This window comes from Mesoplodon mirus, assembly GCF_964341445.2.
Source record: "Mesoplodon mirus genome assembly, chromosome: 4".
In the NCBI taxonomy this organism is placed as follows: Eukaryota; Metazoa; Chordata; class Mammalia; order Artiodactyla; family Ziphiidae; genus Mesoplodon; species Mesoplodon mirus.
In genome coordinates, this window is record NC_138979.1 from 128,968,157 (window position 1) to 128,994,961 (window position 26,805).

Sequence of the window (26,805 nt, forward strand, 5' to 3'; positions counted from 1 at the left end):
GCAAAGAATTTAGTTTATTAATTATTAATTATTTATTAATTATTTTTGGTAATTTTTATTTTTATGAAATGTTACTGTGCAACTCAGAATATTTGCTCCTTTAATTGTGATTTAAAAACTTTTTCTGTAGACTGTATTAAAAATCTCCAGACTGAACAAGCATCTTTACAGTCAGAAAATACACAGTTTGAAAGTGAGACTCAAAAACTTCAGCAGAAACTTAAAGTAATGACTGAACTGTATCAAGAAAATGAAATGACACTTCACAGGTAATAAAAATTATGTTGGTGACTCCACTGAGTGGGAAGTAAAGTAGCTTAAAAATGTTGCATATGCAGCTTATGTGATTATTCACAGTTCTCAATTTATGACTGGGTTGCTTTTCATTAATTTATTTTTAAGAAAGTTATTTGATTTTGACACATTTTTCTTCAAGGAAGAAAATATAAATGATAGTAGACTTTCCAGGCTGGTTCACAAAATCCTCTTTAACTTCTAATAAATAGTCAGCAAATTATTGCTAATTGAACTTCCCAATATTGCAGGTCTGGGAATCTGGGTGGACATCTTACTAATTGAACTATCCATTAATTCCATCTCGTATATATATAAAACTGATTCCTCTCCCCTGTGTAAATTGCTGCAGCCCAAGTGTTGCTTGTCTCAGTAAAAGGCAGTGTCATTTGCTGAACTGTTCAGGGCAGGTGCTTAAGCCGTTCTTGCCTTCTCTCTTTCATTCAGTCAGTTGTCAGATTCTGTCAGCTTTCCTATGTCTTGAATCTGACCACTTTCCACCACCTCCCACACTGCTATTCTGATCCCAGGCATCATCTCTTAGTACCTGGTTTATTGCAGTAGCCTCATGAGTGGTCTCCATCTTTCCACTCTTAACTTCCTCATGTGTTTTCTGTAGCATAGCCCTCTAAAACATAAATTATGGGTATTGTCACTCTCTTGCTTGGAAATTCCAAGTGCCTGCACATCACACTCAGAATTTAATCCACAGCTTTTATCATGGCCTCCAAGGCCCTATAAGATCTGGCCTGTTGCTACCTCTTTAATTTTAACTTATTCATTTTCTTTTTCCCTCACTGTCTTCCAGCCATGCTGGCCTTTTTGATGATCTTTAGCATGCCAAGCACATCTGTAGCTCAGGGCCCTTTGCACTTGTTCCTTCTGCCTGGAGTGGTTATTCCCCTGTGTAAGGTTCAATCCTTCATTTCACTTGAGTCTAGGTTCAAATGTTACCTCAAAGAATCTTTCCCTGGCTACTGTAACTAAAATAATACCTGCCCCTTCCTATCCCCTTATCTTGTATCTTGCTTTATCTTTCTTCATTGTCCTCTGATGATTGATTATCTTTTTTTTTTTAATCTTCCCCACATTAAATGTAAACTCCATGAGATAATTACTTCATTTTCTTCTCTTCTGTATTCCCAGTGCCTGAAACTATGCACATGGTAGTTATTCAATAAGTATTTGTTGAATATATGAATAAATATGTTTAGTGCTTTTATATATTGTAGTGAAAGATTGTGTGTGTGTGTGTGTATGTGTATGTATGCTGATGCTTGAATGCATAGATACACAGAAGACCCTTGAGATACCTATCTGGAGACACCAGATTTTCAAATACCACTATATCACGTTTTTCATCATTAAAGGAAATAAAATATCTGGAGACACCAGATTTCCAAATAACACTATATCACATGTTTTTCTGTCATTAAAGGAAATAAAACGTAACAGACTTTCAAGCCTCTTTGTAACTTAATGGAAGTTTTTACAGTTGATCCTCATTATTCGTAGATTCTGTATTTGTAAATTCACCTACTTGTGAAAATTTATATGTAACCCCAAATCGATACTTGTGGGACTTCCCTGGTGGCACAGCGGTTAGAATCCTCCTGCCAGTGCAGGGGACACGGGTTCAAGCCCTGGGCCGGGAAGATCCCACATGCCGCGGAGCAACTATGCCAGTGCGTCACAACTACTGAGGCTGTGCTCTAGAGCCCACGAGCCACAACTGCTGAGCCTGTGTGCTGCATCTACTGAAGCCTACACGCCTAGAGCCCATGCTCCGCAACAAGAGAAGCCACTGCAGTGAGAAGCCCGCACACCACAACAAAAGAGTAGCCCCCGCTTGCCGCAACTAGAGAAAGCCCACGCGCAGCAATGAAGACCCAGCACGGCCCAAAATAAATAAATATAAATAAACATGTATATAAAAAAATCTTTAAAAAGAAAATCAATACTTGCAAAGCTTTAGTGGTCATTTGCAGACTTGCACAGAATGGCAGAAAATTTGAATTGCCCAGTGTGGATGTTCCCAATTGAGGTCGAACAAGAACTCTGCCTTCTTGTTTCAGCTCTCATTCTGTAAACAAGTGTTCTTTATTTAGGGCCACATCTTAATTTTTTATTTTTTAGGTGATTTAGCTGTTTAAAATGGCCCCCAAGTGTAGTACTGAAGTGCTGTCTAGCGTTGCTAAGTGCAGGAAGGCAGGGGTGTGCCTTCTAGAGAAAATACATGTGCAGATAAACTTTGTTCAGGCATGAGTTATAATGCTGTGGGCCATGAGTTCCTTGTTATGAATCAGCAGTATATATTAAATAAGGTGTCTTTAACCAGAAACACATACAACAGGGTTATGTATTAATGATCAAAGTGCTGTGATCAGAGCTCATAGGAATCTAACCCTGTATTTCCCCTAGGAGCAGTATTTGCTAACTTAGGATTTGTGGTGACTTTATAGACCATAACTAGCGGGAATAATGAGATTCTATTGTATGTGTTCGGAAACTCGTAGAGAATATTAAAACTTCACTGACATCAGGATGCTAGGTGATTTGTTAGGCTCTTTGACTACCAAGGTGTGTACTTCAATCATGCTTTGGATTCAGTTCAGAATTTACAACCTTTCTATTCATCATGGACTTCTGGGCCACTTAGGACTGCTCCAGGCATAAAAGAGAAATAAACTTCACTAAATGGAAGAGCTACCATGAGGGTAGCCTCATGGTTTCTGTCAGTAAACCTAGGAATGAGTCCTTCTTTTTAGGTTAGGATGAAAGATACTGTGAGTAAATTTTGGACATAACAGGGATTATTTGAGGTGAAAGGAGTACTTTTGAGTGTATCTTTTGAACAAAAGAATATATGTTTGATTATAGAAATTTAATGAGTGATGTGTAAACTTTCAAAGAAAAAAATATTCTCTGTAGATACTCAAAGCAAGGATGGGAAGCTGAGCAGAAATCCTAGCTGTGTGTGTGTTGTTCACATTGCAATTTCATTCATTAGTTGGAAATGTTTTCAGTTCTCAATTTCCATCGTTTATGAGCCCACCCAAATTCAAGAGGAGGGTTCATAGACTTTACCTCTCAACTGGAGGGGTGTCATAAATTTCTGGCCATTTTTAATCATACAGTCTTTACAGGAAGAACACACCTCTCTTCCATCTCCAAGCCCACTACACTTTCATGCTTTTCCTAAGGAGATGACTTATTTTCTTATAACACCTGTGAAACGATTGAGTTGGGGAGTGCTTCCTAAGCAATAGGTAATGTAGTGTGTGGAGTATAAAACATTTATTGTTGACATGTAGAATTTCTTCAGTGGTTTGTCATGTTTTTCCTCAAAGCTCATGAAAAAGGTGAGGCATCCACAGTTAGGACTCCAAATATGTTTTCCTGTGGCCTTCAATAAGTATATCTTGAGGGACCAGTGTTATTAATGATACCGTGTGAAACAACATGGGTAATGTAGTATAATGGAGTCACTAACTGCTGACTGTATGTCTTGGTCTAGTTATTTAGTTTCTCTGGGCTTCATTTTCTTTTTGTAAACAGTACCCTTCTTTTTTTTTTTCTTTTTTTTTTTTTTTGTGGTATGTGGACCTCTCACTATTGTGGCCTCTCCTGTTGCGGAGCACAGGCTCCGGACGCGCAGGCTCAGCGGCCATGGCTCACGGGCCCAGCCACTCCTGGACCGGGGCACGAACCCGTGTCCCCTGCATCGGCAGGCGGACTCTCAACCACTGCGCCACCAGGAAAGCCCAATAGTACCTTTCTTGTAGAGCTGTTGTGATAAATAAGATAATATATAGAGAGGTGAAAGAAGAGTTTCTGGCACATGCCCAAGGGCTCATTAAATTAGCTATTGTTAAGTAGAAGTAGTAAGTTGGACACTAAATTTTATTCACTTTGGGTTCATTTGTGTGTGTGTGTGTGTGTGTGTGTGTGCATGTGTGTGTGTCCTGGCCTGGAAGCCCAATCACTATTTTAACAACTAACAACCAATTTAAAAATTATTGAAACATAATTCATTAGTTGGTGACTTCTTGTCTAATAAATGTAATACTTCTTTATACTAGAAAGCTTGGTAAATAATATAGTCAATATTTTTTATTAATATTTACCTTTGGTAATCTCATTTCTGTGATAAATTCTTATAGAAAACTCTTGAAACTTCTATACTACTAGTACTGTATTAGACAAGGTGCTTTACAATTTGAGTTTATAATATTAAATTCCACACTCAGGTACGTTTTTTTTTTCTTGCATGTGATGTTTTTACTGGTATTTGCAGATTACTTTATGGGAAGCAGTAATTGATTATTGATTATTTTATGACATATAGTAAAAGAAATAAAACACTTTTTGTTTTAAGGAAGTTAACAGCAGAGGAAAACTACCGGTTAGAGAAAGAGGAGAAACTTTCCAAAGCAGATGAAAAGATCAGCCATGCAGCTGAAGAGCTGGAGACCTATAGGTATTGAATATATTTTACCCCTTTCTTTTGAGGTGGGAAGAGTATCCAAAAGCCCAATACCAGAAAAAATAATAAAGCAACCAAAAAAAAAACCCACATATTTTTGTTTCATTATTTTTCAGTTAGATGTCTTGCTATTATGCAATTATACAGAAAATATAAAAAGGAAAAGATTTTCTTTCAGTGTGTGCAATTTTAAATCTCTCACATTAGTTGGATTTGAATATGAGCAATCCTATTTTATGTTAATGTTAAGAACTTTATGAATGTGATTAATTTTAAGGTCTTTCCTCTTTGGTTCACATGGGGAAGAATGTATATAATGTTAATCAATTTGAGAAGTATGCCACCAAAAGGAGAGTAAGCCTTAATTAAAGTTATGAAGAAGTGTTTATAAGACCATAAGTCTGGTTTTTACCTTAGCTCAATCCTCACTGAGCTAAGGTAAAATAATAGATATAATAAAAACCCAGAGAAAATAAGTGGCAAGATTCAACAGTATTCCAGATAGTTGTGATACTTCATTTTACATTGGGAAGAGTAAGCTTGAATTTTATCCAAAAGAAGGAATTGTCTTTTTAGTTTTATAAAGGTAATAAATAACAATTTATTTCTTACAGATTATTAATTTCCTAGAGTTCTATTAAGATTATATGAAGTCTGAATAAATCTCCCAATACTATGCTTCTTAAAAATAAAAATGAGCCAGTATACCATCTAATCTTTTCATGATCTTGATTTAGGTAAACCCAAGTAGTAGTACTCCTAAAGCTTAATTAATGTTGAAATTATATCAGGAAAAAATATACTTTAGAACCTCGTAAAGGTGATTAACATGTGGAGTTCTAGAGTTACATGAAACAAAGCACTCTAGGTGTTTTAATTAATATTTTCAGTAGAGATAGTGTGTTCTATCATTTCTTAGTATATGTTAATAGTAGAATGATTATTTGTTCTTTATAGAAAGCGAGCCAAAGATCTAGAAGAAGAATTGGAGAGAACCATTCATTCTTATCAAGGACAGGTATGTGTGTGCATGTGTGTGTGTGTGTGACTTAAAACAGTTGTGATTTGTTTGAATTGGTATCTATTTTGATGCAGGAGTATAGTTACTCTCTTGAGGTTTTGCAAATGGCTGTGGAACATTTCTAGGGAGGCAGAGATTCTGGAACAAGAGATATTGTTTCAAGTTGCCATGTGAACTGCTGCTGATTTGGGAATTGGGGTTGCATAAATAAATAAACATATATCAGCATTGGGGGCTTGTATTTAGTCTGGCTAGTTGTCTCTTAATTGGCACCTCCTATTGTAGTTGATAATAGTGTAAAATAGAAATGTTACTAGACAAAAATTTTAGTTGTCTTTACATTCAGTTTTTATTTAAAAGTATAATAGTAGATCATATGTATATGAAAATTTGCTTTAAAATGTTACTTGCTGACTTTTTAGAGATGCTTGAGTTATTTTTGAGTTTGAGTTGCGTACTAAATCATAGTGGTAGGTGTGAATGTTTTTTACTGAAAAAAATTGTTATCAGTACTATTTTAATGACTTTCTTTTTCAGATTATTTCTCATGAGAAAAAAGCACATGATAATTGGGTAAGTATTAAATTTTCTTAGGCTTTTTCATCAAATTGTTCTTTTTCCTAATTTAAATGAGCAGTGTAAAAAGTACACTTTTAAAACTGAGAAAAAAGGTGGTGTTTAAAGAAATCAGTTTCTTTTAATTTCACCAGTAATGAAATTATGTTCCTTATGAACATACTTTGTTATGATACAGTTATTCACAAAATCTGACCTTTCCTTCTCCACTTTCAGCACATTGCTTCTTTGCAAGGAGCTTATACTCTTTGGGGGAGGTGAGGTAGTGTTCATGGATTTGTTTCAGGCACTGGATTGTCAACTAATTACTTGTGGACAAATTACTTAAAATTCTCTGAGCCTGTTTACTCATCTGTAAAACAATGGGACTGTACTAAGTAATAATCTAGAGCCCCTCCTAATTCTAAAAGTTATACAATTCAGGTATCTGATTCTCATTGTTGAATTACTTGTTACACATTAAGAAAAAGACCATCATGAGAAATGACATGTCAGTGCTCCAGAGGAACTGTATGAGGAAGTGATAAGCATGTAGATTTTGACTAATGATCAGGATGATCCCTCTAAAATGAAGAACTATTGTTAACAGCTGGCCTTTGGAAGACTTGTCCCTTGCAGTCTTCAAGGGGAAGCAGTTTGCACAGTGCGTGAATATGGGGTCTGGAGTCAACCTGTCTTGGTTGATATTCTGACTCTATCACCTACCACCAGTTTCCTTACCTAAAGACAGAGATATCATTAGTACCTATTTCACAGAGTTATTGTGATGGTTAAATATGATAATTCTGTTAGCCAGGTACCTGACATATAGTAAACACTTAATAGATATTAACTGTTAAATTATCACTGTTGTTATACTGAAGCTTGGAAGGTATTTTTTTTTTAGGCATGGATGTTTCTTGGAATGGAGATTTCAACTTACAGTGAGAGATTATGTGTGTTGAATATCAAGGTCCTTCCCAATTTTGAGATTTTTGTATGCTTCTGTATTTAGTGGTCAAGTGAAGATTTGTTTTTGAATTAATAAGCTGGGCTTGGAAATGAATTTAGTCTTCTCACCACTCCTCACTACTTTCTTTTTTTTTTTTTAATTCTATTTATTTATTTATTTATTTTTGGCTGTGGTGGGTCTTCATTGCGGCACACAGGCTTTCTCTAGTTGCGGTGAGCGGGGGCTGCTCTTCCTTGCGGTGCACGGGCTTCTCATTGCAGTGGCTTCTCTCATTGTGGAGCACGGGCTCTAGGCGCGTGGGCTTCAATAGTTGCGGCATGTGGGCTCAGTAGTTGTGGCTCATGGGCTCTAGAGCACAGGCTCAGTAGTTGTGGCACACGAGCTTAGTTGCTCCGCGGCATGTAGGATCTTCCCAGGCCAGGGATTGAACCTGTGTCCCCTGCATTGGCAGGTGGATTCTCAACCACTGCGCCACCGGGGAAGCCCTCTCACCACTTTCTAAATACTCAGATGCATATTATTTTTTCAAGATGGAGAGGAACTGATGTTTATTAATATTTCTTATGTTCTAGGCGCTGCACTTAAAGGCATTTTACATATATTACTCATTCAATCCACACTGTAACTCTGTAAATTAGGTATTATTATTCAGGTCTTACTAGTGAGGAAATAGCCCAAGGTCACATGATTAGAGAGGGAAGATTGGAAATTGAAACATTGACCTTTCAGATTTATAAGTCTTGTACTTTTTCTTTTCAATACATTGAAAATCTTGTTTAGTAAATAATGACATTGACTTTAAAACATGCAGAAAATATGCCCTTCATGTCTCAAATTCAAAAGATATTTTTCAGATTTTATAAAAATAATATATACTTAATGAACAAAAGTTCATACCATGTAGAAAAGTACAAAGAAGTAATCAGCAGTATTACTTTAATTTATTCCATACTTTTTTGATACATTTAGACATAAAGCACATATATATGTTTAAGAAAACAAAATCATATATTAACATTTTATAACCTGCTTTCTTAATGTATCATAGATATTTTTTATGAATGTTTTATAATTTATATAAACCTTTCTCATTTTCTAAACTTTTAGTTTGTTTCCACTATTTTACTGTTATAAATAATTTCATAATTTCAGATGTTACTTTCTCAACTGAGCATTTCTTTCCTCCATCCTGTTAGATTTAATCTTTTCTTCCTTCAAACTGTCATAGTACTTTGCTTTTTTGTATCCCGTGGCAGATACTATGGTCATTTATATTTGTCCTTACCACAGATTTAAGCTTATAGGGACTGTTTCATTTTCCATAACACCTGTTCCTAATAGAATCTTTTTTGCATATTGTAAATATTTAATATCTGAATATGAATGTTTTGGAATACACTGCAGTTATTCACTGTAATTACAGTTTTTGCTAACATTTGGGTATAAACTTTTGAAGTATGAATCATTGCCGTCAGTTTATTTTTATATTTCTCTGTTGTAAGTATATCTTTAATATATACAATACTGTAATCAGAGTAGAACTTACTTTTGACTTAACTATGCATTTTTTTGTGCCATATGCTTAATAGTAAATAAGTTACACTATAGACAACATTTAGAGATGATTTTAGTTCTGCATTATTAAAAGTTAAATGAATTGGTATTTTGTTAACTAAAATTGTTATGGTGTAGTATTCTTTTTTGTTAGTACAAAATTGATTATATAATTATATATCAGAAAAAGATTTATACATGGAATCTTTTTGATATTGAGTGCTAAAATGTGGTTAAGCTATATTTTTGGTGAATATTTGCCTACTTAAAGTCAATTCTCAGGTGCAGTTCACCATTTTAAGTGAACACATTTGATAATATAGTTCTTTTTACTTGTAAAAAGTTATAGTTATAGACTGAGTTAATTTACCTACCTTTTTGTGATTGTTACATTTGCTCTAGTGGATTGCATTAATCTGGCAGGTCTGATGTTCCATACCCTGCTGCTTGTAATCTGGAGAGTCCACAGAATAACTGGGAAACATGCAGTATTCTATACAAGCTTAATTTTGCCCACACCTATTTGGGTATATTGCATGTTCTTGGTATAAGTGTAAGCTTTTTTTTCTATAACATATATACTCTGATTTTTATTAAATGAAAGTGTCTCTAAGCAAATGTAAAAGACTAAAGGAATGTATCTGTACAGTGCTGTGTACTTAATAAACACACAGCATGCTTTGATTATATTCAGCCATTTAAAAAAATGGCCTTTACCAGCTCTGAAACTGTTTTAGACCTTTATAGGTTCACAGAGTTATAGTGATTTCTTTCCAGAGATGGTTACTTTGTTCCATAGCCAATGCGGCCATGCGTAATGATCCTGAGTCTTAATTCCTAAGCTTGGGTCCTGTTACATTGCTCTTGTCATTTTATTTGGATATTTACAGTACCAAATAATGCTAATCCTTGACTTCACATCTAGCTAAAAGCATTTCTTGCAAGTACATGATTAAACTCCAGCCTTAGGCTCATGTCTTCTGGTTATATGAAACTCATTCCCTTTTAAAATAATTTTCTGAATTAGAATTTTTTTACATTGAGTTTACTGAAATGGATACTTAGTTACTTAAGTGACTGTGATATTTGTATGCCATTATTGAGATATTTATATATGCTTATCTTTCATTTTAAGTTTTCATAAATGTTTTTAAAGATATATTATTTTCCTTAAGTTGGCAGCTCGAACTACTGAAAGAAACCTCAATGATTTAAGGAAAGAAAATGCTCACAACAGACAAAAGTAAGTATCTTAGTGGGAATACTTTAAAAACTTTAGTTATAACTTTTATTCTTAGTTGTCATTTTAGTAATTAGTTAATACTTTTATAAGGATAAACAAGAAAGCTTTCAGTGAACCCAACATATCTAGTGGTAAAGTATCTATTAGTTTTACTAGGAGTTACTAGATTTTTGTTTGAAACACTTGTCTTGGAGAGGTTACTCTAACAGAAGGAAACTTTTCACAGATTCTTTTGTAAAAAGTGACTTAAAAAAAACTTTTTTTTTTTTAAAACCAGTGTAGGTAGCGGGAGATTACCAGCGATGGAGATAGAAAGGATGAATCTCTCTGATATAGTACTTCTCAGAGTATTAGCATCTTATAATGAATAAGTGGATAGAATGTTTATTTTTCCTCTTTTTCCCTGGTTTTATTGCATTTGGTGGCATTGCTTTACAATAACAAAATGAATAGGAGGATAAAAGGGTACAGTGTACAATCGAAGGGAAGAGTAAACATTTTTCTATGAAGATTGTGAAAGTCTTCCCATAGAGTTATAATTTCTTGACAGAATGTACTATTAACATTATCCAGTATTAGTTTTAGTCTTCTTGCTTGTCTTTTCTACTCACAAATGAAAACTGAATGACTAAATGTTTCATTTCAGATCTGATGGTCAAGAACTAGAAATAAGATTCTTTTAAAATGTCATATTTTTCAGATAAAAAATTTAGGAGTAAAATAGTAGGATGAGTTAATCAGATTCCAATTTTATGTTATGATTGGAATCTTATGGATAACATTATAATGGAAAGCATATGGGACTCAGAGCTGGGAGCCCTGTTTTAATCCTGGTACTTTCATTTTGCATAAACCATTTAAACTGCAACTTCACTTTCCTTAGTTGTAAAATAATAGACTTGAACTGGTTGACCTTGGAGGACCCTTCAAGATCTTTCTAAAATTTGGATTCTGTGATATAGTACTCTTTGTACTCTGTTTTTGAAGAAACAAAACAAAACAATTCCAAGCCTCAACAAAACATCACTATTACTAGACAAAAAGGAATCTGTTACCCCAAAATAAATAGTGGGGGATATGGAGAGGTATTTTGGTCAGAATAATTTTAAAGGATCTGTTTCTCTTATGTAGATATTGAGATAGTGAAGAGTAGCTTGTACTTAACAGTGGCAGTTTCTTGAAATGTGGGTGCTTCTCTTGGATGAGTAACTTAGAGATGCTTGTTCTTTATTTGCAGATTAACTGAAACAGAGTTTAAATTTGAACTTTTAGAAAAAGATCCTTACGCACTTGATGTTCCAAATACAGCATTTGGCAGAGGTAGTTTTTTTTTTAACCCTACATTTAAAATACATATATTTTTATATATATTGCATATATAGTTTATATTAGTGTGAATTAACACTGCTAATAAATATTTTAGATTTTGGAGCTAGGGTTCTAATCTGAGTTCTCTCACGGTCTCTCAATTTTCTGAGTTTTGTTCTCTAGCAATAATGTAAATAATGGCTGCCTCCTTTTCTCAGTGGCATTTGGTAAGATAATGTATGCTTAGTACCTTGAGCTTCTTGAGAAGCAAAGTGCTTTGTACATAGTAAGGTACTCATTAATTATTTTTTTGGAGAATGAATAAGGATTGCTTAAATGGAATAGCATTGTGACTGTTTATATATTAACTATTCTTTGGAATTTGCTTGAATTATAAAAATAAGAATTAAAACAGCTGGTTTTAAAGTATTTAAAAGTATTCATTAAAAAGTTGGGAAAACCTTAATAATATGAGTTTTGATTGCTTTAATTATCCCTAAAAGAAACAGTTCTTTGGAAGATGTATTTAATATTTCTGTCCATTCATTAATGAGTTAGCATCTTTATGATCTCATACTATTCCAAATAGTTTAAATTTTGCCAAATAATTTTGGTTGAATTGGAATTAAGCTTCTAGGGCAGTGAAAACAAACTTATTTTTATATAGGTAGATTCCCCTTTTAATAACTGTTGAAAAGTTATAAAAATCACTTTTGAGAGTCCAGTTTCATTAAAATGAAAGTATTTCTACATTAAAAAATAGAAGATTGTTATGGATTTCAAATAGGAACAAAATCTGGAGTGGGGGGAATTATACAGAAGGAATTTTTATCTGAACCTAATGCAAAAAAGTCTCAGGGTAAATAATGCTTTGATCTTACTGTTGTAACTATATTTGAATATTATATAAGCTACATAATAAAATTTAACATGTTTTGAAAACTGTTATTTTGGTGGCATTTAAGTTTGTTTTTTGATGTTGTTGATTTTTGATCTTTGGAAGTATAACCATTATTTGAGAATGGTGAAGTTTGTAAAATGATAAGGCTCTTCTTGGTTATATGGTTTATAGATAAAGTGATTTATTTAATGAATTATTTTATGTAAACTGAATTTTCACTGGTGATGAATCAAAAGTAATTTCTGATGTTTCAGAGTATTTTGTGGGGTTTTTTCCCTACTTTTCAAAATGTGAGCTTTTCTCAAGTAATTCATGGTCCAACACAGCCTATCTGGCCCTGATTTAAACAGAGCCCTTCCATGTTACAACCTTCACCAGCTTAAATATCTGGAAACATACTGCCATTAAAAACAAAACAAAAACAAACAAACTTCATGCCCCTCAAGTCCTCTTACTACTCTAAAATATGATGTCCTTTGCTTAATATTGTATGGTTATTCAAGTGTATTAGTTACCAAGAAGATGATGTTTTTATTGACTGAAGTGTCCATTTGGTAGATAGACTTTAAAAACAGGGTTCAATATTTAATTCTATCCCATATCAGCAAAACCCAAGGCATGGTTAGTATTTAAGACAGGGATTAAACTTAAATTGGCAAGAGAATGACCCGAAGGTAATTGTTGAAATGGGATTCTAATCTGTAGTGTAGGTAATTGAAACTATGAATTTAAATATGCTGTTTTAATTATTCCAGAGCATTCCCCATATGGTCCCTCACCATTGGGTCGATCTTCACCTGAAGTGAGAGCTTTTCTCTCCCCTCCAACTTTGTTGGAGGGTCCACTCAGACTCTCACCTTTGCTTCCAGGGGGAGGAGGAAGAGGTATATTGTTTAAACATCTTTATTACTCTAGATTTCTTCCTTACTTTATATTTTCATCTCAACTTATCTTTAAAATGATCTTTAAAATAAACCTTTGCAAAATACAGGCATTCCTTGCACTTATTCTGAGTTACTTTTGTTTGGAAAAGGAGCTCTATGACATCTAATTTGAATATATTTTTCCCTTAGGAACACTGTTATAATGGATTACATTTTGTTCAAGGACTTGATATATATCTTTTAAAATCATATTTTAACTTCTTAAAAACTGTATTGTACTATATATCACTTTATAAAGAATACATAAAATACAATCACAATATAACCTAGCATAAAATTGTATTTTAATGAAACATTATTGGAATATAGAATTTTAAAAATCTTTTTTACCTTATTATCATGATCTTTTTCATGGTAGAAAATCAACAAGTGAAAGAACTTTTTTTTTTTTTTTTTTTAAAACAAGGAATTCAGAAGTGCTCTCTTGAAGGCAGAGTTTTGATGGGAACCTAAAAGAGACCTAAATCATTTGTTAATACTTTGAGAAACTGACCCCAAATTGTCTGCTTTGTTACCTTCTTATGTGTTTTTGAGAATTTCCAGAGCCACTTCAAGCCCAAGCATTAGCTGTTGATCTTTCTGCATTTACATCATCAGCACTTACCCTGATGTTACCTGTATATCTGGAGTTTTACTGTTTTGATCTCTCAACTATATTTTGTTTACTTTGTCAAGTTACTTTAAAATTTTCCCTCGAGTTGTAGCAAAATTCAAACCTATGTATTCCAAAATCAAGAGTCTTAGGTTTTTTAGCCCCAAATCTGTGTTTATATCATGTCATATTACACACCAACATAAATGTAATTGAAACCAGTCACATGAAATAGCACTACCCTTACTATTTTTGATGCTTTCTGATATCGTCTATTCAGTTCTATTCCATTTCATTAAAAAAGAATGCTAGTTAAGATTAAGTTAATTTCATGTACCACAATGGCTTGTAGCCAGCAGTCTGAAAAACAGTGCCCTAGTAATAAGGGTATATAATTGGCAAAACTGCAAATGTGAATCACTGGAAGTTGAATGACATAAGTCAAGGATTGCTTGTAGTCAATTGAATATTTGGAATAACAGTAAAAATTACCTTTGATTTCTCCTCTCCTATTTAAATTACTTTCCTTTCTTTTTAAATTACTTTCAAGATACAGTGTGGTTAGCATTTGCAAGTGTGTTTTACTATTCATTAGAAAAGCTACAGAAGTTTTAGGTAAGTTATCAGCAGGTCTTAAAAAGAGTTGTTTTGAATTAAAAGTTTCTGTGACCCACCAAAGAAGAATGACCTTTCTTTTCCTTCCTCTTGTTATCATTTTTTTTTGAAAGTTTGGATGAGATATATGTTTGAATAAGGTTGAGTATAGGAAAATAATTTCTTTCCAGAGTAAATTGTATATAACTTTTGGACTGAATGAAAAACCTTAACCTTTAGCGTTTTCATGTTTGCAGTTTTTCAGCTGGTAGTCACTTGGCCTGTATTTTGTTCTCTGGAAGTAAACAATCAGGAGAAAGCCTTTGAATGTCTCCTTTAAAGATCTGTCCTTCACTCTAGACAAACTCAGCCTAATGGACTCTCGCACATTTCTCATTGATTTAATTTTCTGCTTTCCCAGCCTTTTTCTTCTAATGAACTGATTAGAAGGATGAACATGCTAGAAGGAATAAGGAAAAGTTGACATTCTGATATAAAAGTCAGTTGGCCTCCTGACTCTACAAAAGAGAGTAGATAGGACAATTTTAAAGATTACTACATATTAAAAAAAATGGTTATAGTTACTTGTACAAGTTACCATGAAAAGGTCATATTAGTTTTAGTCTCTTCTTTTAAAGGAGGTACTGAAATGTGGGAAGCATTGTAGAAAGATTTCTATTAAAACAATTTTTTAAAAAAAGCTGTTTTTTGAACTCATTCCCCCCTCAATGACAGATGAAGTATTAATTTATTTTGTTATTTAATGTTAAAAATTTTTTTATATTTGTCTTTTTCATTTTAATTGAATATGGGTTATTAATTGAGGTACCATTCTTTCTGTGGTCATAGGAAAGGAACTTTAAAATGATTCCCCTTCTTTATAAATGTTAGCATGTCAGTTTTTGTTATCCAAATGAGTGTTACCTTGTTCAAAGTGTTTATTTCGACAGTGCTGTTGTTTTTGAAACTCTTGTTTTAGACTCGCCTTCAGAGTCGTGAGCTGTCTTTGAGGTGAATTTGATATTTAGAAACTGCTAGAAGCCATTTAAAGCCAAATTTATTTGGCAGATATAAAGTTTGTAATCAGACTGGTTAAAATCATTTGGGGGCAGAAGTAGAGAGTCATGTTACAACATTAAGATCCAATTTTTTGAGTGGTTCTTAAGTTAATCTGAGTACATTTCTAAAAGAGTTGTTCTAAAAAATACTTTGAGTCGTTTCAGAAATATTGAAATAGGTATATTAGCCTCTAAGATGACTGTTTTAAAGGCATCATGCTCTTTTTGACTATTGGCATATTAGTTTAAGCAACAAAAACCTGATTTTATAATTATTACATCTGGAATAGAAATCTCTTACTTTGCAATTTACTTTCTACTCTTATTTTTCAGACTTAGTGGTTATAATTTTCAATTTAACCACTAATTTTTTGTGTAAATAATGATGGTGATAACATTTAAAAATGAATTTTATAGGCAAGTGTTTGCTTATGTACATGACAAAATTATTTTTTCATCTTAGAAATGGCTTTGGTAGAATAGAGTTACAGTCTAATGTGTCTTAGGGAAACTTTGTTGGAATCTGATTGTTTTTCCTTTTTAAAAAGGTCTAGATTTTATTTGATGATGGATCTTGTAATACTTTTTTAGATAAAACATAGTTGTATTTTTCTTCTTTAATTAGGCTCAAGAGGCCCAGGGAATCCTCTGGACCATCAGATTACCAATGAAAGAGGAGAATCAAGCTCTGATAGGTTAATTGATCCTCATAGAGCACCTTCTGACACTGGGTCCCTTTCACCTCCCTGGGAACAAGATCGTAGGATGATGATTCCTCCATCAGGTATGGAAAGAGTATAGTTAGTATGTTTATTTGAAAGGCAAGCAGTATGTGCAACATACAGGACTGGAAGAAAAGAGGAGAACGTGTGTGCCCTGTCTTAAGAAAAGCCATGATATAGATTAGAAAACAACAATACACACATTTCCAAACAGAATAGAGATAATTGTTCACATTACAGAAGGCTGTCCTCTCTGCACCCCCCCTGCCCCCCCGCCACCCCATGGAATGTCTTTATTGTTTTTGTTGCTCATAGAAGTGATACATGTTTATATTTATGTTAGAAAATCCAAACAATGGAGAAATGTATAATTAGGAAAGTGAAAAAAATCCCCCTCATCATCTTAAGCATGCCCTTCCCAGAATTTAGTTTTATATCTTTTAGGGAGTTCCTTTTTGGTATGCATTCATAAACCTAGGTATACCCATTCCTTCATCACTTCTGTGCAGTTATACTATTCACCTTCTTGTAATTATCTTTTTTAAAAAAATTTATTTATTTACTATTTATTTATTTGTTTGTTTATTTATTTATGGCTGTGTTGGGTCTTCATTTCTGTGCGTGGGCTTTCTCTAGTTGCGGAGAGCGGGGGCCACTCTTCATTGCGGTGCGCGGGCCTCTCACTGTCACGGCCTCTCTTGTTGTGGAGCACAAGCTCCAGACGCACAGGCTCAGTAGTTGTGGCTCACAGGCCTAGTTGCTCCGCAGCATGTGGGACTTCCCAGACCAGGGCTCGAACCCGTGTCCCCTGCATTAGCAGGCAGATTCTCAACCACTGAGCCACCAGGGAAGCCTGTAATTGTCTTTTTACCTTGAACAGTATATCTTAGATTAATTGCCAAAATAAATATATTTACCAGAAGACTCACAGTAAAACATCCTGAAGTTAGGCAATAACTGCTGTTCTCCTGATAGAACTAAAATCTCCCCTACTTTCTCAAGGAATGTATTTAAAATTATTCAGCTTGCTAAACTTTTATTTATGCATAGTGTTTCAGGGACAGGCACTGTTATGTAAAATGAGCTATGCCTGCTTTGTATAAATTAGTTACAATTAAAAATATACTAGTTCGGATTGCTTCCTGAGGAGTTGGAGATAAGAATACTGTGATAAAAAAACCTTTAATTCCAAGAATTAGCCTTTGCTTTGATAATGTGTATGTTCTATGAAGTGGTGCCTCCTTTGGTTTGATATCACTTTCCTCGGCTTGATATCACTCGAATATCAGCTTCATAAAGACAGAGATTTGTGTCACTTTAGTTCACTGCTATATCTCCAGCACCTAGAACAATGCTGGACCTGTAGTACTTGCCCAGTAAATATTTGTTGAATGAATGAATACCCCAGTAATTCTCAGAAAGCTGAATATTTTTTGTTATTGTTTTTATATTTAGAAATATATATGCTGTGACTTAAACACTTAAGAATCTGTTAGCAGGTGGCATAGAACATCCTTTTTTCAAGGACTTTTTCTTGAGTAACTTTCATTTTAAAGTTTAGCTGTGATAAAAATAAAGATTAATAAACTCCAGCCCCTTTCTTAAGGAACTTGATTTCAAGGTTTTGGTGGATATCATATTTCTGTATATCTTTGGAGAGGACATTCCTTTTGAGAATTTACAAGCTGTCAGTACCAAGAGTCCCTGTCACATGCTCTGCCTACCTCCCCAAGTATTATCCAGTGTAGTGATTCTCAAACCTGGCTTATCATCAGAAGTAATATAGGGAACTTCAAAAAAAAATGCAAATACCTGGGTTTCACCTCATTACACCTTTTTTGGGGTAAATTTTATTGAAGTATAGTTGATTTACAATGTTGATTTATATTACACCTTCTGAACATGAACTCTGGAGGTAAGCTCTGTATTTCTAAAAAACTCCCTAGGAGGTTCTGAGGATTAGCTAAATTTAAGAACCACTAATCTATTCAGTGCTCTTAGTAAATGGAGAAGGGCATTGAGTCCCTGAAGAGATTAGCTGACAATCTTAGGTTAAAACAGCCAGGTGAGGAGCTGAGACTAGAACTCAAATAGTAGTGACTGTTATTCATAAAATTGGAACAAATTTTATATGTCCTTTAAAAACTGCCTGAAACCTGTAATTTTTCAGACATTTCGATGTTGTCCCAGGTCTCTGAGTCTCTTTTCATTTTGTTTCCAATTTTCTTTCCCTTCTTTTTTTGGTTGAATAATTTCTTTTGATCTGTCTTCAAGTTTAGTGACTATTCCCTCTGTCACTTCCATTCTGCTATTAAGTCCATCCAGTACAATTTTATTTTAGATATTGTATTTTTCAGTTCTAGAATTTCCTTTTTTTTTAAAGTTTTGATTTCTTTGCTGAAATTTATTACTTTTTAAAAATCATTATAAGTATTTTTTAAACCCCAATATCTGCTTTAAAGTCCTTGTATGGTCATTCTAACATCAAGGTCATCTTGAGGATGACCTCTATTGATTGTATTTTCCCTTTAAGAATGGGTCACATTTTTCTGTTTCTTTGTATATTAATTTTGGATTGTATTATAGACATTGTGGAGGTTCTGGATTCTACTGTATTTTTCTGAAGACTGTTGTTTGTTTTGTGTTACAAGACAATTAAATTGGTGAAACTGTAGACTTATTCTCTCCTGTGGTGGGTAGCAGCTCAAATATCAGTTCAGTTTTTAGCCTTTGCTGAAAACTGCTTAAGTTTGCCTCACATGTGTGTGGTTCAGGGGTCAGCAATAGACTTGGGCAGAAAACTCAGAATTTTAGGTTCCACTTCTCTGGCTCTCATGAGCTCTGTCCTTTGGTTTTTCAAGCCAGAAAGTTCTGTGAATTTTGACTGCTCTGTGCTATAGTTTGACTGTGGTCTGCTTTCAGGCTAAACTATAAAGGAAAACACTCCCCATATGGGTCCCTTCTTTCGAGTTCCCACTCCTTTCCCAAATCTGTCTACTTTTATTCATGGCCCTGAGTCTTCAGGTATTTATTTCATTATTTTAAAATTTTTTGATTTTTTCCAGTTTTATTGAGATATATAATTGACACACAGCACTGTGTAAGTTTAAGGTGTACCACACAATGAGTTGCCTTACACACATCGTGAAATGATTACCTACCATAATAAGTTTAGTAACATCCATCATCTCATATAGATACAAAATAAAAGAAAAAAAGTTTGGGAATTCCCTGGTGGTCCAGTGGTTAGGACCCGGTGGTTTCATTCCCGGGCCCTGAGTTTGATCCCTGGTCAGGGAGCTAAGATACCACAAGCCCGTGACTCAGCCAAAAAAAAGGAAAAAAAAATTTTTTCCCCTTGTGATGGGAACTCTTAGTATTTATTGTCTTAACAATTTTCCTATGTATCATACAGCAGTGTTAACTACAGTCATCATGTTGTACATTACATCCCTAGTACTTATTTATTTTATAACTGGTGGTTTGTACCTTTTGATCCCCTTCATCCAGTTTCCCTTCTCTCTCCCCCCACCTCCAGTAACCACAAATCTAATCTCTTTTTCTATGAGTTTGGTTTTTGTTTTTTCAGATTGCACATGTAAATGTGATCGTGCAGGATTTGTATTTCACATAGCATAATGCCCTCGAGGTCCATTCATGTTTTCACATATGGCAAGATTTCCTTCCTTTTTATGGCTGAATGATATTCCATTGTTTGTATGTGTATATATATTTTCTTTATCCATTCATCCATCGATGAATTCTTAGATTATTTCCATGTCTTGGCTATTGTAAATAATGCTGCAGTGAATATGGGGATGCAGATATCTTTTCAAGTTAGTGTTTTTGGGTTTTTGGGGGATAAATACCCAGAAGTGGAATTCCTGGATCATATGGTAGTTCTATTTTTAATTTTTTGAGGAACTTTGATACTGTTTTCTATAGTAACTACACTTCAGGTAGTTATTTTTTGTAAATTGTCTGGAGTTATTATATGTAGGAGGGTCAGTCTGTTATGAGCTTACTCTGCCATGCTAGAAATGGAACCTGGTATCCATTATTTTCAAAGTCTAACTGAAAATTCAAAATTGTGAGCTTCTGAATCTGCCAAGCTAGAAGTGGAACCTGGTATCCATTATTTTCAAAGTCTAACTGAAAATTCAAAATCGTGAGCTTCTGAATTAACGTCTTCATAGAAGAGATATATATGCATTCGATAGAGAGTGTTTCCAAGTAATGTAACTGATCCATTTAGTTTAACACAGGGACACCTGTGCCAGTGCTAATCTTAATGAAATAGGATAACTCTACAGAAAGAGCAAAGGAATTTTAGAGACTGTCCTATACTTTACGAATGAGTGGGGTTAAATGACTCCTAAGATTCTACTTGAATTGGAGCAATGCTGATAAATGTATTTAGCTATTAGCCCTGTTTTCACCTAGAGTAAAATTATAAAAATATTCTGTGTTTGCCCTCAGTACATCCCTATTTCATCTAAATAGTCACTGAACAGGTTTCTGGGTTGATTCTTTTATTTTGTATTACACTTAGCTAATTGGTAAATTAGAACACTGAATAAGGAAGGAAAAGACCTAGGTTTTTATCGTAACACTGATGTTAATTTTTTGTATAATCTTGAGTTTTTCATCTTACCTGTCACTGTTTTCTCAGCTCTAAAATGTGGACTTGCATAAAACAAGAGATGGCAATAATCTAATCTCCCCCTACCTACACTTTTTTTTTTTTTTTTTTTGTGGTACGCGGGCCTCTCACTGTTGTGGCCTCCCCCGTTGCGGAGCACAGGCTCTGGACGCGCAGCCTCAGCGGCCATGGCTCACGGGCCCAGCCACTCTGCGGCATGTGGGATCCTCCCAGACCGGGGCACGAACCCATGTCCCCTGCATCGGCAGGCGGACTCTCAACAACTGCGCCACCAGGGAAGCCCCCCCCCCACCTACATTTTATATTATGTTGAATTATCAGGACTCATGAAGAGTCCTGCTTTCCAGTAATAATTGTGTCTTTAAGATTTTTCTTAAATTTTAAAATATTTTAGTTTAAAACACTTGTGTTAAAAGATAATGACAACGAGAATAACTAAATTTCTGAATGATGTGGATTCCGTAGTTGTTTCAGATTTTCTGTAATTTAGTCCTATTAATGCATACTTTGTAAAATTCATATATTCCCTTAACATGTTAGTACCTGGCCGAAATTAAAAAATTTTTTCTTTACTTAAGATGAGTAAGCAGAAATAATTTTAAATGACTCTATAATTCCAAGGAATCATTTGTTTTTGCACTGTTAAATACTTTGGGGTGGGGGGAATGTTCTTATCTTATATAGTTAAAAAAGATATACTCTAACTTGTCTTTTTCCTGTATATTATATTTCAGATATTTTTATTACTTAGAGGTTTTGTTAACAGTATAGATCTAGTTTCTTCAAGTAATCAACATTTTATTTTCACTATTTTTAGCTGCAAATCAATCTTTTAATAGACCAATATAGGTTTTAATCATCTTTTCTTCCAAAATTCTGCAGTGTAATGTATATGTTCATCTAACATTCTTTTACGTGTTTATAACTTAGAGTGCATGGTGTAGAGCAAGAATGGTTCAGTTGAAAAAGTATTTGGACTGGAAATTAAGGAATTTGGTCTCTAATCTTCACTCTTTTTAATCTTTTTATGTGTTTTGAAACTTGTTTTATCTCTTTGGACCTCAGTCCTTATATACACTGAGAGAGATGAACTGAGTGATCTGTGTAATCTGTTTATCTGAGTAATAGAAAATTTAGTTAGGTATTAATGGTTAATGCTGAGATTTGTTAATGTTCAATCTAGTTGGTAGACCAAATAACGTATTGTAATATACAATGTTAGTAAAACCAAAGACTATTTACAGCATTCTTTTCTAAACCTAATTGATGAACACACCTTTTTCAGTTCTTAAAAACTTCTTGGGCTTCCCTGGTGGCGCAGTGGTTGAGAGTCTGCCTGCCGATGCAGGGGTCACGGGTTCGTGCCCCGGTCTGGGAAGATCCCACATGTAGCGGAGCAGCTGGGTCCTTGAGCCATGGCCGCTGAGCCTGTGCGTCCGGAGCCTGTGCTCCGCCACGGGAGAGGCCACAACAGTGAGAGGCCCGCGTACAGCAAAAAAACCCAAAACAAACAAACAAACAAAAACTTCTTATTGGGAGACTTCCTGTTCTAGGTCAAGCTACAATTTAATCAAATTGGTAAATGTTGACACCAGTAAGCAGTGATAAGTTATGTTAATACCTAGAGCAACCACCAAAAAAATCCTCAAAAATACTATGGATCAGATAAATCATCATCAGAATAGACATGCTTTTCAAGCCCCAAGGGAACATTTCCCAAGATTGATCATATCCTGTGCCATGAAACAAACCTTAACAAATTTAAAAGAATTGAACTCATATAGTGTGTTCTCTGACCGTGGTGGAATCAAGCTAGAAATGAACTATTGATACATGCAATAATTTGAATAGATCTCAAGGGCATTATGTTGACTAAAAAAAAAATCTCAGAAGGTCACATATTATATGATTTCATGTATATAACATCCTTGAAATGACAAAATCATAGAACTAGAAAACAGATTAGCGGATGCCATGAGTTAGGGATGGAAGGGGGAGGAGAGTGGATGTGACTAAAGGGTGGCATGGAGAGATCTTTTTGGTAAAGTTCTGTATCTTGAGTGTGGTGGTGGTTTCACAAATCTACATGTGATAAAATGGCAAGAACTATACATGTTAGTCATAGGACCAATGTTAGTTTCCTGGTTATTATATTGCACTATAGTTGTGAAAGATGTAAACATTTGGGGAAACTGGGTAAAGGGTATGCAGGAACTTTCTGTATTATATTTGCAGCTCTCTGGGAACCTTTATTTTAAAATCAAAAGTTAAAAAAAACCCTTCTTATCTGGATACAATACACATATAGTAAAGTGCAGGTGTTTTAAAGCATATAACCTGATGATTATTTCACAATTTGAGCACACCTATAAACCAGCATTCAGATTAAGGGACAGTTTTCTGATTATTTTTATTCATCTTATGAATTTAGATAGAAATCTTTACAATTAAAGCAGAAAAAAAGTTCTTGATAAATAATATAAATAAGTTAATATTCACATATCATAAGTAATCAGAATTAGAATTTTAACAGGAAAATGTTCTGGAAATAACAAGCCCATTATAATTCTTAATAAATATTGAACTGCAACAAAAATTTAATCAGTGTGACTTACCTTGCTCAGTGTTTCATTCCGTAAGAAGTGGAACTTTATTCTGTGAGGTTCTCATCCTGTTGAAGTTCAGGAGTAGAAAAGCAAACACATGAAAGTGCTTTTTAAAGCCTCTCTTTGAATCACAGTAGCTAACATTTGATTGGCAAAGCAAGTCACATGACAGAATTTGGAACCATTGGGCAGGATATATATTCTACCTCTTAAGAACAAGGATACAAGGAAGGGTAAAGAATTGAGGTCATGAATGCAGTCTACCCAGAGGGATTATACTTCTGTAATGTGTTTTCACTTATTATATAACTATCGTTTAAAAAATATATTGGGTAACATAATTTCTTAGATTTTAAAATTACCTTTTGGAAGAAAGGAATATATGATTTTTCTGTTTAGTTCTACTTAAGTAATTGCCTTGTTTTCTTTGTACTTGCTCTTATTTACAAAGCTGTGCATAGTAAGCAATCTTGAAGAGTAATAATCTAAGCAAGTTTTTAGAAAGTCTTAAAATACGATCTCTTAACTCCCATATTTAGTAGTTACTAATACATTTTAAGAGGCATGCATATTAAAATATTCTTATGCTTTTTATAAACTGTAATTAGTAACTATGTTTCAACAATGCTAGTAACAAATAATTCAAATAAGAAAAGTAATGCTAGAATTTAAATGATAGCTTTTTGACTGTCAGGGTATGAATCTGCAAGATTCTTGGCTTTTAGTCTTTTAACTGATTCTTGAGAATTATATCTACAAATAATCTGTAGTGCAGGTGTTAATCAGAGTAATATATTCATGAATCTAACAAGAAAGATATAATTGTGTCTAAGTTCATGTAAATACTTTATTTTGTTAGATTTTTTTTTTTTTTTTTTTTCTTTTTGCGGTATGCGGGCCTCTCACTGTTGTGGCCTCTCCCGTTGCGGAGCACAGGCTCCGGATGCGCAGGCCCAGCGGCCATGGCTCACGGGCCCAGCCGCTCCGCGGCATATGGGATCCTCCCAGACCGGGGCACGAACCCGTATCCCCTGCATCGGCAGGCGGACTCTCAACCACTGCGCCACCAGGGAGGCCCTTTGTTAGAATTTTAAGTTAAAAAAAAGTAAGAAAACCACAGATACTTTAATGAAAAAAGTTTCAGTTTTTATCATTTTTTCACTCTTTGGTATTCTTGACCTCTCAGTGCTCCTCTTGATCTTTCAGTGCTCTGACTTCAGTGTCCTTCTGTTCCTCTATCTAGCCTCACAGCCTCCTTTTCTAGGAATAGAGAAGTAATAGAGGAGAATGAGAATCTTAATTCTCAGCAGATCTTGTGCTACTTAATGTAGAGAGATATGCATTAAAGGTGAATTATGTCACTTCCCCTCCTTGTACTTTTTTTTTAATAAATAAATAAATTTATTTATTTATTTATTTTTGGCTGCATTGGGTCTTCATTGTTGCGTGTGGGCTTTCTCTAGTTGTGGCCAGCGGGGGCTACTGTTCGTTGCAGTGCACAGCCTTCTCATTACGGTGGCTTCTCTTGTTGAGGAACACAGGCTCTAGCCACATAGGCTTCAGCAGTTGTGGCACACGGGCTCAGTAGTTGTGGCATACGGGTTTAGTTGCTCTGTGGCATGTGGTATCTTCCTGGTCCAGAGATTGAACCCGTGTCCCCTGCATTGGCAGGCGGATTCTTAACCACTGCGCCACTAGGGAAGTCCCTGCATCAAGTTTCTTCATATGCAAGATCATTTACTTGGGATAGGAGAGGAGGGGATTGTCAGAGATTTGGAGGGAGAAAAAGGTACACAGTAGCCATTTAGGAGAGTGAAGCTGCTTAAATGTCAGTGAAATGTACTATGATTACAGGGCAATGTTGTTTATCTACTTGAAACTTATGGTCCTAGATTTGAAAGAGACTAGTCAATACTATGTTTTAATATAGTTTATAATCATAAAAAATTTAATTTATCATTATAGTTACTTTGGGGTGCTTACTTTGTGCCAGATGTTATGTTAGGTGCTTTATATTAATCATTCTAAGAATCTTAAGAGTGTTATTCCCATTTTACAGATTAAGAAACAAAAACATAGATAATATAGCAAAATACTGTATATCAACTTCCAGAATTTACTTATTAATACTTGTTTCATATATATATATGTGTGTAGCTGTGTGTGTGTGTGTGAGAGAGAGAGGGAGGGAGAGGGGTAGAGAGAGAATGGGTACATAAAACATAAAAATAAATAGCACACTATATCAGTTGAAGTCTATTCTGTTTCCTTTCCGAAGGTCATTACGTTCCTTCTTTCCCAGAGGCAACCACTCATGAGTTTAATGTGTGTAAAGTTACAGTCTATATATGATTTTTTTAAAGTATTTTTCTATTTTATCAAGTTTTTATCAGCATATATTCTTGAATTCTTTCCATTTTAATATAAAGTTTATTATTTTAATTGCTGTATAAATAAATATATGAATATACCACAATATATTTATCCAGTCTTATCCAGTCTCCTCTGATGAACATTTCGGGTGTTTCCAGTGTTTCACCATTACTAACAATGCTGCAATTAACACTTTTTTTTTTTTTACACATTTGTTCTTTAGAGATGAGTCCAGTTAATGAAATTGCTGGGAAGTAAGATATGCATAGTTTTGGTTTTAATAGATGTTGCCCTTTGGCCTCAAGAGTAGTTATATGTGAAGAATTTGAGAGTAGCTATTTCTTCAATACCTGATGTAAAACTTTTTTGAGTATTTCCAGCCACATGAGTTAAAAGTTTTCTTTCTTTGATTATTTTTTGTAGTTCTTTTATTATTAGTAAGCTTGAGCCTCTTTTCATGGTTATTGATCATTTGTATTTCCTCCTGTAAATTGCCTGATCCATTTCCCTCTTGCTTAATAGGAATTCTTAGTATCCTTTGGATACTAATCTTTTATATTTTGCAAATATTTTCTCAGTTTATTATTATGTATGTTATTGTTATACATCAAAAAACAAAAGTTTTAAAAATTTTGTTATAGGTAAGTTAATTTTTATGGAATTTTTGTTTTCTTTAAGACTTATCTTTAGATAAAAAAATATTCTGTTTTCTTCTAAATATTTAAAATTTTGTTTTGATTTTTAAGCCTTTAGTCTGGATTTTATTTTTGTTTTAATGTTTAGTTGGAGAGTTATTTTTTTCCCCATTGGATAGACAGTTGTTTTAATACTGTATATTGGTTTATCAATTTGAAATACCACTTTTATCTTAAATGTCCATATTTGCATAGGTCTGTTTCTTAGACATTTTCTCTGTAC

General features: G+C 34.2%; 1 protein-coding gene across 6 annotated transcripts in view; it reads left to right on the plus strand.

Moving 5' to 3' along the window:
* The window catches only part of MIA2 (MIA SH3 domain ER export factor 2), a 105,305-nt gene that overhangs the window by 68,149 nt on the left and 10,351 nt on the right, over nucleotides 1-26,805 (plus strand). For all 6 annotated transcript variants that reach the window (XM_082620176.1, XM_082620177.1, XM_082620181.1 and 3 more), the window contains 8 exons: nucleotides 131-269; nucleotides 4,673-4,774; nucleotides 5,738-5,798; nucleotides 6,339-6,374; nucleotides 10,059-10,126; nucleotides 11,364-11,446; nucleotides 13,091-13,219; nucleotides 16,149-16,307. In XM_082620176.1, the coding sequence (XP_082476302.1) occupies nucleotides 131-269; nucleotides 4,673-4,774; nucleotides 5,738-5,798; nucleotides 6,339-6,374; nucleotides 10,059-10,126; nucleotides 11,364-11,446; nucleotides 13,091-13,219; nucleotides 16,149-16,307 (777 nt within the window). The remainder of the gene's footprint in view (nucleotides 1-130; nucleotides 270-4,672; nucleotides 4,775-5,737; nucleotides 5,799-6,338; nucleotides 6,375-10,058; nucleotides 10,127-11,363; nucleotides 11,447-13,090; nucleotides 13,220-16,148; nucleotides 16,308-26,805) is intronic.